At 40.6% G+C, this 18,458-nt stretch overlaps 1 protein-coding gene across 3 annotated transcripts in view; it reads left to right on the forward strand.

Annotated features, from left to right (window-relative positions):
• Window positions 1-18,458, forward strand: part of TGFBR1 (transforming growth factor beta receptor 1) — a 75,022-nt gene that overhangs the window by 21,725 nt on the left and 34,839 nt on the right. For 2 of the 3 annotated variants that reach the window (XM_025278945.3, NM_001290926.1), the window contains 2 exon segments: window positions 9,857-10,102; window positions 13,651-13,893. In XM_025278945.3, coding sequence (XP_025134730.1) covers window positions 9,857-10,102; window positions 13,651-13,893 — 489 coding nt within the window. 3 annotated transcript variants of the gene reach the window in all.

Genomic DNA, 18,458 nt, shown 5'->3' on the forward strand with positions numbered 1-18,458 from the left:
ATCTTGCCATTCAGGCAGCATTTTCTTAGCATGCTTTTCCTCTGATACTAGTTAACGTTATATCAGCTAATTCCATGGAGCTTTGGAGACTAGAAAATGCAAGTATTGTGGAAAACCAAGTGATTGAGAATTTCAAAGTGCCCACATTCATGTATTGAATTATATAAATGATGCTTCTTAAGTGCTTTAAAGGTGGCAGAAGTAAATGGTATTTATCTGAAGAAATGTTTGGATAAATCAGATTTTTGTTTTGAAGCCCAACATTTGGGAGTGAAATGTTATCCATACTGAAGGAGAACTTACTCTCACAACGTATGGTGCTGTTATTTTTAACACTCATGTTGACATTACAGCTGTAGGGCAACCAAAAGGCATGGAGTTAAGAACTACTGAGTCTTTTGAGGAACAAAGCCCTTAGCAGTAGGCTGGAGGGAGTTGCAGACAGGATTTTAGCCTTGTTTTATAGAGATATGCCGCATATTTTAAGAGGAAGAGAACTTGTGTGGTTCCCTAGACTTGAAAGAGGGAGAAAAGAAGATAGGCCTCCTTTAGAGGGGTGTGGAGAGAAAGTAAGGTGGGTTACTCTGCGAAGCTCAAGTGGACCAGTAGACTAGATGGTAACAGGGCTTGACGTTAGTACTGGAAAGGATTTAACTTTTAACTTTTGCCTTCACCTTTGCCAGCAGTGGTGTGGTCTGCTTTTAGTCTAGCTAAGCAGACTGAATAAAGGGCATTGTGTGTGTGTTCCTTTACCTACCTGTTGGTGAGTATTTGTTACATTTGGAAATAGTCTGTGCTGTAAAAAGTAATTGTGATATAATGGGGTAATGGAAAGAATGGTCATTACTAGAAAAACCAGAGTGGTGAAAAGATTGGAATCCAGGGTCTGGTCAGAAGTCTTTGTCCCCTTTTTCCGTTTTCGTGGCTGATCTGTCTTCTGTCTTAGCAAGGAAGAAACCTCTGAATCCTTCCAGGGGCCTTTTTGTCACAGATACTATTCTTGGAGTAATAATGCTGTGTTTGGTTTTGAATGTGTTGACTTTGCACTAACAGGTAAGCCAAGCAGAATATGCCCGGGCAGGCAGTTTGGAGTCTAGAGCACAAGTGCAAGGAGAGGAGTGTGGAGACAGATGTGGGCTGCAGCAGAGGACTGAGTGTGCAGTGTCACGTGACTGAGGCAGACAGGCTTGTCAGTGTGTCTCCTGTCCTAAAATAATTAGAAGAACAAATTCAGCCAAAGGGGCATCACTAGTGAGTTTCACCAAGATGATTCAGCCTAGTTCTTGATGGGCGAGGATGGGTGATGAAAGGGTGATAAGTATTGAAAAAGAAGAGTATTTTTTTCTTATGTTTTCTTTTATTTTTTAACTGGAGAAAAATTGCTTTATAAGGTTGTGTTGGTTTCTGCCATACAACAAAACACAAATCAGCCATAATTATCTATATCCCTCTGGAGCCTCCATCGCACCCCTCTAGGTCATCACAGAGCACCAGGCTGGGCTCCCTGAGTTACACAGCAGCTTCTCACCAGCTGTCTTCTTTATGCATGGTAATGTATATATGTTGGTGCTACTTTCTCCATTCGTCCCACTCGCTCCTTCCCATGCTGTGTCCACAAGTCCAGTCTCTTCCTGCGTCTCCATTCCTTGCCTGCAGATAGGTTCATCAATACCATATTTCTAGATTCCATATATATGCGTTTAATATATGATATTTATTTTTCTCTTTCTGACTTCACTCTGTGTAACAGGCTTTAGATTCATCCACCTTATTAGAACTGACTCAAATGTGTTCTTCCTTATGGCTGAGTAATATTCCATTGTGTATATACCACATCTGTATCCATTCATCTGTTGGTGGACATCTAGGTTGCTTTCGTGTCCTGGCTGTTGTCAGTAGTGCTGCTGTGAACATTGCGGTACATGTGTCTCTCTTCAATTATGGTTTTCTCAGGGGATATGCCTATAGTGGGATTATTGGGTTAGTTTAATCCCTGGGTCAGGAAGATCCCTTGAGAATGGAATGGCTAATGACTCCAGTATACTTGCCTGGAGAATTCTGTGGACACAGGATCCTGACAGGCTATAGTTCATGGGGATGCAGAGAGTCAGACATGACTGAACGCCTAACACTTTCACACATGGTAGTTTTATTCCTGGTTTTTTAAGGAATCTCCATACTGTTCTCTAGTGGCTGTATCAATTTACATTCCCACCAACTGTACAAGAGAGTTCTATTTTCTCCACATCCTCTCCAGCATTTATTGTTTGTAGATTTTTTTGATGATGGCTAATCTGACTGGTGTGAGGTTAAGGGACAGAGTATTGAAGGATATGCCTAAAAAGAAGTGTAAGGTCTGGGAAGACAAAGTTCCTGGTACTAATTTTTATTTCCGCAGTAGGGCTTATGAGCTAAATTGCTTCAATCATATCCAACTCTTTGTGACCCCATGGACTGTGGCCCTCCAGGCTCCTCTGTCTATGGGATTCTCCAGGCAAGAATGATGGATGGGTCGCCATACCCTCCTTCAGGGATCTTCCTGACCCAGGGATCGAATCTGCATCTCTCTTGTCTTCTGCACTAATGTGCAGGTGTGTTCTTTACCACTAGCGCCACCAGGGAAGCCTGTAGTAGGGCTCATAGGAATTTTAATTTTAATTCATCAGTAGGCCCTGTTTCATATACTATTCATAGTCTCTTCATTGCCAGATGTAAGGGCTTGTGACTCAACCGTTGATAGCCCTGGTATTAGGTGGAAGTAATAGTGCCTTGAAGTGTGACCTCTGGATACAATGAAATGAAGCAATCATGGAAATTTCCTTTATAGAAGAAACTAAGAACCAGAATCTCAACTTGGAATTTCTCCGATACTGGAATATAATCAGAATGATAACCCCATGTGTTCTGCTCTTTTTACTCTTGCCACTTCCCTTGAGAGCTAGATGTTTGGTTTCTAACAGTCCTTCACATCTCACCAACATCTTCAAACTCGATAACTGTATGATTTATTCTGCAATATTTGAAAAATTCTCCTAGTAATTGTATTCCTGGCACGGGGCTGACAGTTTTCTGTGAACACAGTAACTTCATTGCAGTGCTGAATCACAGAGAAATCTCTGAAGACATCTTAATAGGGGTCAAGCATAAGTTAAATTTAAGTTGCAGGAGAGCTGCCAGTGCAGATAAAGTGATGATTAACTGAGTAATACCTTCCACGCATAGCCAAGTTTGCACAGGCATAGGTTGTAACAGCTCTATCATGCCTTACCTTTTTTTCTAGAGACTGGAGTTTTGTGGGTTTTTTCTGACCTTGATTGTGACACGGTGTGTAGATTTCCACAATGTTAAAAGTGTGGGAAAATGTGCATCTTATGATTGAGGCAGCTGTGGCTACTAATGGAGATTGGGGCACAGAAGCAACGGGCCAAGGTAGCAGAAAGGCACTCAGCAAGGAGTTGAGTTCTTCCCTTTGCTGTCAAGTAGAAAAGTCAGCAAGAAGCTGTATTACTGAAAGGTTGGAGTTACTTACATACGGATACCAGTATACAGAAGAACCACACATATTTATTCCTGTTCATGATGATAATTTACTGGGGTTGCAAAGAGTCAAAGGCAACTTAGCGACTGAACATTGTCTAGAGACATTTTCTTCTTATTGAAAAACTCTTAATAAGAGAAGCCCCCTTTTAGCACAGACTGTCTCAAATTTGCAATACTTTTAAGAGAAAAATACAAATGTATTTTTCATAGTGTTGAAAGTTGTATAGACATGAAAGTAGATATAAAATCTTTGTTCTTGGCTCATTGACAACTGTAAACCAAGTCTGCAAATTAAAGAGAGCTACAAAACCAACAAAATTCAAATTAATACAGTTATTCAGTGTGACAGATGATATTTAGGTTTCACAGTAGAAAAAATAGCCTTGGGTCTGATTCCATTTTAAATCTGTATCTATATATTTTAAGTTCAGTGATACTAAAAGCTTGCAAGTGCCAGTTCTCAGAGGTAATGTGCAAGGTGGTTATGTATTAATTTCTTGATGGCTTTGTAAGTCCAGGTTTATCAGACCTCATACCTCATCAAACACTTGCCAGCATGCATTCCTCAAATGCCAGTTTTAATGAGATGTCAACTGTCACAATCACTTGCAGGCGAGGTTAACATTATTGAATCTTTAAGTGGCTCTCCCAAACAGTGCTGGAAGTGAGAATGGAAAAATGCCATTACAACCACAGTTACTGCTAATGAGCTTTTGTGGATTGTACTACTAAGATAGGACCCATGTAATTCTTGTAGTGTGTATATGGTATTGACTTTTGAAAATACAGTAAATATACCATGCCTGTATCCTCATCTGCTCTGATGATTCAGGTTCCCTGTACTTTTCACTCTTTCAGTTACAATTACCATTTCAATTACAAAAACCTCTCGCTCAGAGTGTTTCATGAGGAAATCTGACCTGAAAGAGATCTTAACCCAGCTGAAGAAGCAGCAGTAAAAGCCAACTGACTGACAGTGCTTGTTTAGATATGTGTGTATATGTGTTCAGTCGCTCATTTGTGTCTGGACTCTTTGCAACTCTAAGGACTGTAGCCCACCAGGCTCTTCTGTCCATGGGATTTTCCAGGCAAGAATACTGGAATGGGTTGCCATTTCCTCCTCCAGGGGATCTTCCCAACCCAGGGATTGAACCTGCATCTCCTATGTCTCCTGCAGAAGGATTCTTTACTGCAGAGCCACCAGGAGTGGTTACTTATCATTCATCTTTGCTGCTGTTGTTCAGTTGCTAAAGTCATGTCCGACTCTTTGTGACCCCCCCATATTGCAGCACTCCAGGCTTCCCTGTCTTTCACTGTCCCCTGGAGTTTGCTCAGACTCATGTCCACTGAGTCAGTGATGCCATCTAACCATCGCCTTCTCTGTCATCCCCTTCTCCTCCTGCCCTCAATCTTTCCCAGCATCAGGGTCTTTTCCAGTCAGCTCTTTGCATCAGGTGGCCAAAGTATTGGAACTTAAGCTTCAGCACCAGCCCTTCCAATGAATATTCAGGGTTGATTTCCTTTAGGATTGACTGGTTTGATCTTGCTGTCCAAGAGACTCTCAAGAGTCTTCTCCAGCACCAGAGTTTGAAAGCATCAATTCTTTGGCACTCAGTCTTCTTTGTGGTGCATCCCTCACATCCATACATGACTGCTGGGAAAACCATAGCTTTGACTATATGGACCTCTTTCAGCAAAGTGATGTCTCTGCTTTTTAATACACTATCGAGGTTTGTCGTAGCTATTCTTCCAAGGAGCAAGTGTCTTTTAATTTTGTGGCTGCAGTCACCATCTGCATTGATTTTGGAGCCCAAGACAATGAAACCTGATACTGTTCACGGTTTTCCCCATCTGTTTGCCATGAAGTGATAGGACCAGGTGCCATGATCTTCATTTTTTGAATGTTGAGTTTTAAGTCAGCTTTTTAGTCTCCTCTTTCACCTTTATCAAGAGGCTTTTTAGTTCTTCATCACTTTCTGCCATTAAAGTGGTATCATCTGCATGTTTGAGGTTGTTGATGGTTCTCTCGACAGTCTTGATTGCAGCTTATGATTCATCTGGTCTGGCATTTCACATGGTGTACTTTGCACATAAGTTAAATAAGCAGGGTGACAATGTACAGTCTTGATGTACTCCTTTCCTAACTTTAAACCAGTCTGTTGTTCCATGCCCAGTTCTGCTGCTGCATGTCCTGCATACAGGTTTCTCAGTAGGCAGGTGGTAATGTGGTCTGCTTTTCCCATCTCATTAAGAATATTCCACACTTTGTTGTGATCCACACAATCAAAGGCTTTGGCATAGTCAATGAAACAGTAGATTTTTGGGGGTGGAATTCCCTTGCTTTTTCTGTGATCCAGCGTATGTTGGCAATTTGATCTCAGGTTTATCTGCCTGTTCTAAATCCAGCTTGTACATCTTGAAGTTCTCGGTTTATGCACTGCTGAAGTCCTAGCCTGAAAGATTTTGAGCATAATCTTGTTGGCATGTGAAATGAGTGCAATTGTATGGAAATTTGAATGTTCTTTGGCATTGCCTTTCTTTGGGATTGGAATGAAGACTAACCTGTGGCCACTGCTGAGTTTTCCAAATTTGCTGGCATATTGAGTGCAGCTCTTTAATAGCATCATCTTTCAGGATTTGAAATAGCTCAGCTGGAATTCCTGGAGAAGGCAATGGCACCCCACTCCAGTACTCTTGCCTGGAAAATCCCATGGATGGAGGAGCCTGGAAGGCTGCAGTCCATGGGGTCGCTGAGGGTCAGACACGACTGAGCGCCTTCACTTTCACTTTTCACTTTCATGCATTGGAGAAGGAAATGGCAGCCCATTCCAGTGTTCTTGCCTGGAGAATCCCAGGGACGGGGGAGCCTGGTGGGCTGCTGTCTATGGGGTCGCACAGAGTCAGACACGACTGAAGCGACTTAGCAGCAGCAGCAGCTGGAATTCCATCACCTCCACTGGCTTTGTTCATAGTAATGCTTCCTAAGGCCCACTTGACTTCACACTCCAGGATGTCTGGCTCTACACCATTGTCGTTATCTGGGTCATTAAGATCTTTTTGTATAGTTCTTCTGTGTATTCTTGCCACCTCTTAATCTCTTCTGCTTCTGTTAGGTCCTTGCTGTTTTTGTCCTTTACTGTGGCTATCTTTGCATGAAATGTTCCCTTAGTATCTCCAGTTTTCTTAAAGAGATCTCTGGCCTTTCCCATTCTGTTGTTTTCCTCCATTTCTTTTCATTGATCACTTAGGAAGGCTTTCTTATCTCTCCCTGCTATTCTCTGGAACTCTTCATTCAGTTGGGTATATCTTTCCCTTTCTCTTTTGCCTTTCGCTTCTCTTCTTTTCACAGCTAGTAAGATCTCAGACAACCACTTTGTCTTCTTGCATTTTCTTTTTTTGGGGGATGGTTTTGGTCACCACCTTCTGTACAATGTTACAAACCTCTGTCCATAGTTCTTCAGGCAGTCTCTCTCCCAGATCTAGTCCCTTGAATCCATTCATCACCTCCACTGTTTATAATGATAAGGGATTTGATTAGGTCATACCTGAATGGCCTAGTGGTTTTCTATACTTTCTTCAATTTGAGCGTGAATTTAGCAATAAGGAGTTAATGAACACAGTCAGTTCCAGGACTTGTTTTTGCTGACTGTATAGAGCTTCTCCATCTTCGGCTGCGAAGAATATAATCAGTCTGAATTTGCTACTGACCACCTGGTGATGTCCATGTGTAGAGTCGTCCCTTGTGTTGTTGGAAGAGAGTGTTAGCTATGACCAGTGCGTTCTCTTGGCAAAACTCTGTTAGCCTTTGCCCTGCTTCATTTTGTACTCCCAAGGACAGACTTGCCTGATATTCCAGGTATCTCTTGACTTCCTACTTTTCATTCCAGATGAAAAGGACATCTTTTTTTTGCTGTTAGTTCTAGGAGCTCTTGTTGGTCTTCATAGACTTGTTCAACTTCAGCTTCTTCAGCCTTAGCAGTTGGGGCGTAGACTTGGTTTACTATGATACTGAATGATTTGCCTTGGAAATGAACTGAGATTGTTCTGTCATTTTTGAGATTGCAACCAAGTACTGCATTTTGGACTCTCTTTGTTGACTCTGAGGGCTACTCCAAAGGAGTTCTTGCCCACAGTTGTGGATATAACGGTCATCTGAATTTAATTAGCCTATTCCCGTCTATTTTAGTTCACTGATTCCTAAAATGTTGATGTTCACTTTTGCCATCTCCTGTTTGACCACGTTCAATTTACCTTAATTCATGAACCTAACATTCCAGGTTCCTATGAAGAATTGTTCTTACAACATCAGACTTTACTTTCACCACCAGATACAAACACAACTGAGCTTCGTTTCTGCTTTGGCTCAGCCTCTTCATTCTTTCTGTAGCTATTTTTCCATTCTTCCCCAGTATTGTACTGGATAGCTACAGACCTGGGGCATTCGTCTTTCAGTGTCATTTCTTTTTGCCTTTCCGTACTGATTATTCATTATTCATCTTAGAGTATGTTTTAAATAAATATACTTAAAATTTTGTACACTATTTTAGACTCTCTTTCTCCCAACATATTTGTGACCTCCTGTTTGGGAAACATTTCTTTGGCCAAAAAAAAAAAATATATATATATATATGTATATAACCCTAACCTATACATATATGTTTTTTGGTTTTTTTTTTTTTTTTTGGCTGTGTAGAATAGCACGTGGAATCTTAGTTCCTCGACCAGGGATGGAACCTGTATCCCCTCTATGGCAGCACTGAGCCTTACCCACTAGACCATCAGGGAAGTCCCTGGCAAATGTTTTTCTGATTGTTGTCACAAGTTCAGAATTCAAAGATGGGAAAACAAAACAAATTTTAAAAACCTGGCCATTCTTAATTTAACGAGAGACAATTTAACAGCAAACTGTAAATAGACTGATTTGTGCTAACCTAAACATAGGGGTACTCATAACTTAGCAGTCAGGGATGACAGCACGTGGGAAGTGTTGCCAGCCAGCGAAGTTCACTGGAGCCTTGGTGTCCAGGGGCTCAGTCACATAGCACTCTTATGAGAGAGAATATTTCAGGGTGTCAGAGCTCATCTCCCAGGAACTGGCCAAGGACCAGTCCTGAAGACAAGCCTTTCTTTCTTCAGGATGTGCAAGGTTTGAGCAGCTTGGACTTGCTGAGTGAACCCTTTCCTGCACACCAAATTAGCTGTTCAGAGTAGCTAGTTTTCTCCTGGTCTGCCTGTCTGCCTAGCCACTGTTTCTAGTTACAGTAGACCTCCCTGGTCTCATTGCACATGGCCATTCTGCAAACGTGGACACTTCCCTTTTCCTTTACTGATGTGTAATTGGACTCAAGGATAGATCTGTGCTTTTCATGAGATCACAGTGATCTCGCATTCATTTCACGTTTTTTTTTAATGTTGTGTACCAAGCTTAGTTCTAGATGTGGATTTACAGAATCTGCCCTCAAGAACCTTAGAGTTTCATGAGGGAAAGGAGGAGATAATTCCGGTAAGCAGTGTATGTATGCTTTGGGGAACACTTAACCTTGTTGGCGAGCTTAGTGAAGGGTTCTGTGTGTATGGGAAGGTGTTGATTATAATTAGCAAGACTTCCCTTATGGAATTACTCTTCAAGTTGAACTAGAAAGATCAAATAGATAAAAGTGGGCATGGAGCAAGTGTTTCTCCAGTTATTTCTATAGCCAGTTGCCTTTGTGGTTGGAGCACATATGTCTTGTTACCTTGCTTATGAGAAAGTACTCTAATCCTGATTAGAAGATACATGTCTTTTGGAGTTTGCACAGGAGAAGGGAATGTCTGGCTCAATACAAATCTATTTCCATTACTCTATTACCATAAGCTTACCCTGAGATTTCCAACCTACAGTGAGGAGAAGGTAGGATTTTCACACTGCCCTCCCCAGTGGAGGGAATATATGAATCCCTAATTTTGGACTGATAAGAATAAGTATAACCTTTGTAAATTTCAGTGTACTGCATTTTAAATGGGAGGACAAATGCTTGCCTTGCACAAATAAAATTGCATGTAACAGTTTTTCTCTACTTGGAAGCCAAAAAGGTTTAGGAAAAAAATCTGGGTCCAAATTTCAACATATTTGACTCCTACATATATGTGCTTCTTAATAGAATTTGGAACTTCTCAGAATAACAAGAGTTTTGTTTTTTGAACAGTGTACAAAAAACTGTATAATTATAATACAATCAGGAATGTGTCAATATTAGCACAGAGACTATGGGATAATTTAAAATTGTTAACCTTGATAATTTTCTCTGATAGGATCTTTTTTTCTTTTTTTTTCCAGCATTACAGTGTTTCTGCCACCTTTGTACAAAAGACAATTTTACTTGTGTCACAGATGGGCTTTGCTTTGTCTCTGTCACAGAGACCACAGACAAAGTTATACATAATAGCATGTGTATAGCTGAAATTGACCTAATTCCACGAGACAGGCCATTTGTATGTGCACCATCTTCAAAAACTGGGTCTATAACTACAACATATTGCTGCAACCAGGACCACTGCAATAAAATAGAACTTCCAACTGTTGGTAAGTTGTGTGAGCCTTTTTTCTTGATACTGTAAGGAAAGCTCTTTGACTCTCCCAGTGTATTCAGTTTAGAGGCAAAAAGGAACTAGTCCATGCTAGTAGAGTCATAAGAGGAGCCAAAATTCTTACTCCTGGGTGTATGTTGCTTGAGAAGGTGGTACCAAGACAGACTTTCTCTGAGGTCTGTTGTGCCTAAAAGGGTAGGCACATGTAGAGAATCCTGATAGAGGCCACCACAGCAGTATATCCTGAGAGTGTCCCTGCTTGTATAATGCTCCAGCCTTTGAAAGCAGTCAGTAATGGACGGGGAATGGAGAGCAACACTCAACAATCCAGATGCCTTCACTTTGTAATTTCACCTTGCTTTATGATCTTTATGTATAAACTATTACATATGATTTCTAGGTTTTTGGTCCTTCACCATAGTTTACATTTTAAAATGTCCTAGGACCTGGAAAATCCCATGGACGGAGGAGCCTGGTAGGCTGCAGTCCATGAGGTCGCTAAGAGTTGGATACGACTGAGCAACTTCACTTTCACTTTTCACGTTCATGCATTGGAGAAGGAAATGGCAACCCACTCCAGTGTTCTTGCCTGGAGAATCCCAGGGACAGGGGAGCCTAGTGGGCTGCCGTCTATGTGGTCGCACAGAGTCGGACACGACTGAAGTGACTTGGCAGCAGCAGCAGGAGAGCCAGAAATTTGAAAACTTCATAAACAGTTAGGATTAGATTAAAGATTCTGGTTAAAGATGTTGGTCTGAGCTCATATATTTAACTCTGCTGTCACTTTTCCCTGGTGGGCTCCCTGGTGGCTCAGATGGTAAAGAATCTGCCTGCAGTGTGGGATTCCCAGATTCGATCCCTGGGTTGAGAAGATGATCTGGAGAAGGAACTGGCAACCCACTCCAGTCTTCTGGCTTGGAGAATCCCATGGACAGAGGAGCCTGGCAGACCATGAGGTCACAAGGAATCAGACATGACTGAGCGACTGTATGATGTGATGTGGTGATCTGTCACTTTTCCCAAATACCTACTATAATAAAGGAATACAAAAATGAGGAAAAGCTATATTAATGCTAGGAGAATTAATGGAAGAAGTGCCACCTACATGCATTTAGAGTTGTCAAACTCTGCAGTTTATAGTGCAGATGATAATTGTCTAGTGAAGAATTGACTAACTATAGGAAAAGAAGTAGGTGAAAGAACTTCTTGCAGAATCCTACCAATACTTTAAGCTGAGAGGCTGGGCGTGAGACTAGGCTATAGGGACAGACTCTCTCTCTCTTTTTTTTTAAAATATAAATTTATTTATTTTAATTGGAGGCTAGTTACTTTACAATATTGTATTGGTTTTGCCATACATTGACATGAATCTGCCACGGGTGTACATGTGTTCCCCATCCTGAAACCCCCTCCCACGTCCCTCCCCATCCCATCCTTCTGGGTCATCCCAGTGCACCAGCCCCGAGCACCCTGAATCACGCATCGCATCTGGACTGGCGATTTGTTTCACATATGATAATATACGTTTCAATGCCATTCTCCCAGGGGCAGACTGTCAATTCTCCTTTAGAAGCATGGCTTTCATTGCTCAGAGGGACAGACCCCAGTGCTCAGTTTCCACTCAGAGCTGGTCTAGGCATCATACTAGTTAAAGTAGAAAACACTGCTGGAGCTCAGAATAAAAGGGCCAGTCCTGCCAGTTACAGAAGGCAGGCAGTCTTCCACCTAGTTCACATGACGACAGCAAAGTAAAACCAGATCTTCAACATAAAGAAGGTCCTTGTGGCAGAGCTCTGTCAGACTGTAATTTTTGTGACTTTTCTATAGTTACTTGCAATTCTAATATGACGAAGAGAAGAATAATTTCGGAATTTCCCATTTTTGTTGTTTGAAATGGTTTGAAATATCAGAATGGAGACTCACAAAACCTTATGAAGAACTTACTTTATTTCTAATGCTAAAATACACAGATCCCTCATTCCCAGGTCCCAGATAATCAGACAGCAAATAATTTTACCAAATGGAAAGATTCCGTGGTTCAAAAGAAGTGAACTGAACTGGATAAATGAGAGTAGATGTCATCCTATGAAACAGACTTAGCACACGATAGGGAAGAACTTCCAGAGTCCAAGGCCTGTTGTCAGCTGTTGACAGTGAAATGAGAACATTTCACAGTTGTTAAAGATCGCTTTCAGATGAAAGGCTCAATTGATAAATTATTTTAAAAAATGCAGTATTGAAAGTGAACAGCAGACTGGATACTATAATTTTATAATCAAGTGTGAGACAAGCTTAAGGCAAGACAAGCTTGAGAAACTGTTACAATTCAGAAAAAAGACAGTTGGTGAGCAAATGAAGAGATATAGAGGACAGATCTAGGTGATCCAATGTGCTTACTGTAAAACCAGAAAAAGGCAAAAGAATGGACAGAAGAGAGAAGAATACTATGTAAAATTAATGAAGAGTTACTTAACCAAATATATATATAATGAAAAACCCATCAATTTTCAAGAATAAAGGAAAACCGTGTACACATTCAGCACAAGTAAACACTGGTTACCTATAAAAGGAAAAAGGTCAAATAATTTTGCTTTTTTAAAAAAATACCAGAAGGCAATGAAATATCATATCTTGCTTGTTACCCAAAATTCTTTAGATGAGCCAAGATTTTTCATAATGTAAAAGCAGCAGCTAACTTTAGATAATCAAGTATTCATTGTGTACGCACTCATGTACTCCTGAAAGATAGGATTCGTTCTAAGAAATCAGTCCACTAAAGATCTCAATATGATAAAGATGTGATGTGAAGGAAATGGTAGTGGGCCATGAACCAGCAAGTATCAGAATGAATGCCTAAATAGTTAATAATTAATGTGTTTCTGAAGCAATGCAAATTGTTAATTGTTAAATTATAAAAAAACGATCTTATGAATTAAAAGGCTCAGTGATTAAAATAAAAAGTATACATGTGCAAACTCTATTGAAAAAAACAGGGTATATTTTTGCATGGACAAAAAATTGGTGGAGGTATACAGAAACACAGAACATGCAGATGAATTTTAGGGGGATTGTGAGGCTATAGATAAATTTAACTTTTCCTCATCTGTATTTATACTTATTAATTTTTTTTCTTGCTATGAGCATATACTGGCCTTGGAATAAGAAGATAAACCAAACTGCTTTTTAAGAAAAGAACAGTGACTCAAGAAATATTTAATGAGAGTTGTTCCAGATTATTGGTACTTTTATTAGTAATCTGAGAGTGATGGGAGGCGGAGAGTGGGTGTACAATGTTTGTAGTACCTGGCCTTGTTATTTAGGCTCAAGACTACAGGAAGACTAAGTGGATGTTGACAGAGCTAGTGACCATAAAAGGAGAGCTAGTGGGAGAAGATGAAGTGCTTCACTTGTTATGGGTTTGAGCTCCATGAACTGCTGTAATGAGGCTGTGACTAACGGTAGTGACCAACTACAGGAAATGGGAGGATTAGGAAACTGTGGATGCCGCCTATAGTGTTATTGTTGTTGTTTATTTCATTTGAGGCCCTTTTACAGGAAAGCCATCATCTGGCCTTGGTCCTGTTGAACTGGCAGCTGTCATTGCTGGACCAGTCTGCTTTGTCTGTATCTCACTCATGTTGATGGTCTATATCTGCCATAACCGCACTGTCATTCACCATCGAGTGCCAAATGAAGAGGATCCCTCGTTAGATCGCCCTTTTATTTCAGAGGGTACAACGTTAAAAGATTTAATTTACGACATGACAACATCAGGTTCTGGATCAGGTAATGTATTTCTTTCTTTTTCCTAAAATGTCTTTTTAAAATTAACTATTTATTAGTTGGCTAAGCCAGCTGGAGAATTTTGAGCATTACTTTACTAGCGTGTGAGATGAGTGCAATTGTGCAGTAGTTTGAGCATTCTTTGGCATTGCCTTTCTTTGGGACTGGAATGAAAACTGACCTTTTCCAGTCCTGTGGCCACTGCTGAGTTTTCCAAATTTGCTGGCACATTGAGTGCAGCACTTTCACAGCATCCTCTTTCAGGACTTGAAATAGCTCAACTGGAATTCCATCACCTCCACTAGCTTTGTTTGTAGTGATGCTTTCTAAGGCCCACTTGACTTCACATTCCAGGATGTCTGGCTCTAGGTGAGTGATCACACCATCGTGATTATCTTGGTCGTGAAGCTCTTTTTTGTACAGTTCTTCTGTGTATTCTTGCCACCTCTAATGCTTCTGTTAGGTCCATACCATTTCTGTCCTTTATCGAGCCCATCTTTGCATGAAATGTTCCCTTGGTATCTCTAATTTTCTTGAAGAGATCTCTAGTCTTTCCCATTCTGTTGTTTTCCTCTATTTCTTTGCACTGATCGCTGAGGAAGGCTTTCTTATCTCTTGCTATTCTTTGGAACTCTGCATTCAGATGCTTATATCTTTCCTTTTCTCCCTTGCTTTTCACTTCTCTTCTTTTCATAGCTATTTGTAAGGCCTGCTCAGACAGCCATTTTTCTTTTTTGCATTTCTTTTCCATGGGGATGGTCTTGATCCCTGCCTCCTGTACAGTGTCACAAACCTCAGTCCATAGTTCATCAGGCACTCTATCAGACCTAGATCCAACCAGTCCATTGTAAAGGAGATCAGCCCTGGGTGTTCTTTGGAAGGAATGATGCTAAAGCTGAAACTCCAGTACTTTGGCCACCTCATGCGAAGAGTTGACTCATTGGAAAAGACTCTGATGCTGGGAGGGATTGGGGGCAGGAGGAGAAGGGGACGATAGAGGATGAGATGGCTGGATGGCATCACCGACTTGATGGACATGAGTCTGAGTGAACTCCGGGAGTTGGTTATAGACAGGGAGGCCTGGCGTGCTGCAATTCATGGGGTCACAACGAGTCGGACACAACTGAGCAACTGAACTGAACTGAAGCCAGTTGGCTAAGTTTGTAAAAATTAGGGCAAGTGTGAATATTACCCCAGGTTTGAACCTTAATATAGGTCTTTAAGCTAGGTTTATATCTGACTGTGGCTAGTTTAGGAAGGACAAATTAGAAGTGACTGACTTGTCAACATTTCATCAGTAAGTCACTTTCACATTTGTGTAAATTTCAAAGCATTCTCACCTTCTCATGACTGTGTAAGATAAAAAGGATAAGGAAAGTTATTCTTCTGTAGCTGAGGCTGAAGTTCAGAGATGTTCACATAATCTGCAGTTACCCATTCTCTTCAGGACTGTTTAGCAGCTTTATTTTTATATTTGAAAGCAGGTATGACAGAGAGTGTGTTTGAAATCGTGAAGGCTATTTGCTTTTTCAACATGAAATTGCTGTCTTTGGCTCAGGCCAGTTCTTGTTTTTATTAAACTAATGAATTTTTTTGTCATTTTCTCCCTTAAGAAAATGCCTGACCACCTTTTTATTTAATACAGCTTTACAGATCCATGGCCCTTCTGATATTTGCTTTTCTCAGTTTGTTGATTTATGTGGGATCAGAAATAGATTACCCAATTGCCTGAAGCAAATTAACTTCAAATAAGGGCTAGATTAATGGATACAAAGATTTAAATATATATATGTAAAGACAATTTCACAAATTATATATCAAGTGATTAAAGGAACTTTAAAGCAGAAATTATGACTAGGGTAAGCATATGGCTCTGAAGCATAAAATCACAGATACACAAAAAGTTCACATAATGAAAGATGCTTTATTTCAAGGGAATGAAGGTATATTTTAAGGGATGTATATGTATATATGGGAATGAAGGTATATTTTAAGGGATGTATATGTATATATGTTCATTCATTTAAGTGTGAAGAAACTGATTTCATGACCTAAAGTTTTCTTCTATAGAATTTGACCGTAAATATTCCATGAGTTCTGTCCATGACTGCTAGGATGCATACAGGCTTACAAAGGAGCCCACGTCTCTTAAGGCAGCCTTGTAGGGATTCCTGAGACTCCTATGAGGAGGGAGGCAATTAGAAGTTGGATTAGAAGGAGCAGCCTTAGTTCTGAAGATGTGACACTCTGGGCAGAAATGGTGGAGGAGTGGCGAGAGATTATTTTACAGCTTCCCTGGGGTTCCCCTTTGATTCTGAGTTAAAGGGTTCTCAAAGAATATCTGGCTCATTCCAGGAGTTATCCTGGAACAAAATAATATCTTAAGCAAGGACCAAAGTCACGGAAAATTAGGGTGGCTTTAAATCATTTGGAATTAATCCCTCGGACCTGCTCTCTTGTGGCCAAACTTAAACCGAAGGAAATCAAAGCAGCTCATGCCACCTGGCACAGTGTTATGTCTCTTGCTTCCTAAAGGATTAAAAGAAATCGCTGTCTGGATGGCAGTTGATTTCTAATTAAGAATATATTTACCTTTTAAGATACAGATATGAAGTAAAGAATTCTATATGTCTAGATCTTTCAGGGACCCAGCTCCACTGTCTGAAAGCCTCTCTCCTTTTTATGCCTCCTTTCACCATGTAAAAACTTGTCTGCATTGTTTGCCAGCTCCGTGGCTTTGGGCAGTTAGCTGATGTCTCATGCTGGAGTTATTTCATCTTTAAAATGAAAATAATGAACCCTGCCTTGTGTACGTCATTGAATTTGTTGTGAGATTCAAATGAAACGATATGTTTGCGTGAAAGCACTTAAGCACTTGGTATAAAGTTATATCCAAATGACAAGTGTTATTACTCTTATTGAAAAGGTATTTGGGAAAAAATCTGACATACAATATGAATTTGCTGCAATTTACAAAAAAGCTTAGTTTAAGGCCTCTTTCCCTGTCATAGTTTATTCTGTGCTGAATGGCTTCCAGATTTATCCAGACAGAAGCTATCTTCTGTTGAATGATAGCAGAAAGTGCTTTTCCTGCTATTTATTACAAAGCCTGAATGCCACTTCATGAATGGAACTCATGCGTCTAAGTCAAATGTCTGTGAGTAATACCCTTTTTAGTTCTTTCAGTCATTGAGGAAGAGGTAAAACAACATTTTATGTTATGAATTCAAATGTTTACTACTCAGTACCATATTGAGGAAGGGGCCTATCTCTCTCTTTCAAAGACTGTACTTTTTAACTTAGGAATTGTGGGAGCCAATAGAGAGCTGGGTTCTGGTACCCGCCTCTAAACTTAAAGCTAACCTTATGCCTGCTGCAGGAATCTGAACCGCAGGTTGTGCATGTGCCTGTCTTTAAGCATATGCCTCTAAGCAGTCATTAGACTGAAAAGTGTGTGTGGACATGCACATGGGTATGTCCGTTTTTGAGAATGTGGATCTCTTAGCCCAGTGTTCATCATGTCTTGTTCATGCTTATGATCTCTTTAATGTATGCATATTGTTCTAGTCTTATTTCCATTGTTCACTGCTTGTAAAGGTGCTTGGACCATGCATTTTTCCCTATTGTAGCTTCCTCTCAAGCAGTTCTAAAAGGTACAGAAGCAGAGAACATTGAGATCTAACTTAGGCCTGTTTATTTTTGTCTTTACAAGAAAACTATTACTTTTTTTTTTTTTTTTAAATGCTCAGATACTTATGTGGGTTGTGGTAACCAAATACAGAAAATATGATAAATCTTGACTTTCCCTGATAGCTCAGTTGGTAAAGAATCTGCCTGCAATGCAGGAGACCCCGGTTCAATCCATGGGTTGGAAAGATCCCCTGGAGAAGGAAAAAGGCTACCCGCTCCAGTATTCTGGCCTAGAGAATTCCATGGACTGTATAGTCCATGGAGTTGCAAAGAGTCGGACACGACCCAGGGACTTTCACACTTGACTTTGAATTCTAGTTCTGCATCTGTCAATGGTGAAGGGGAAGACAGACTTTTCCTTGTCCTCTTAGCCTTTCTTGACAGTACCCTTTACACAAGTCTTGAACGTGTCAGGCGTTTCCAGACTTCCCATTTGCTATTCCTCTTTTTTATTCCTTGCCGTGCTGACTTCAAGATCAGCCTCCTGAAAGGAACCTTTTTTCCCCTGTGTGTTTTTAATATTTATTTATTAGTACATAAATAAATATAACCCTGGTGGCTCAGACGGTAAAGAGTCTGCCTGTAATGCGGAAAACCTGGGTTTGATCCTTAGGTCGGGAAGATTGCCTGAAGGAGGGCATGGCAACCCACTCCAGTATTCTTGCCTGGACAACCTCCATGGACAAAGGAGCTACATTCCATGCGGGCTAAGTCCATGCAGTCACAAAGAGTCGGACATGACTGAGCGACTAAGCACAGCACATTTAATTATGGCTGCACTGGGTCTTCACTGCCGCAAGCTGGTTTTCTCTAGTTGCAGCTAGTGGGGCTATTCTTCATTGCAGTGGCATCTCTTACTGCAAGCACAGGCTCTAGGT

Source organism: Bubalus bubalis, chromosome 3 (genome assembly GCF_019923935.1).
Source record: "Bubalus bubalis isolate 160015118507 breed Murrah chromosome 3, NDDB_SH_1, whole genome shotgun sequence".
Lineage (NCBI taxonomy): Eukaryota > Metazoa > Chordata > Mammalia > Artiodactyla > Bovidae > Bubalus > Bubalus bubalis.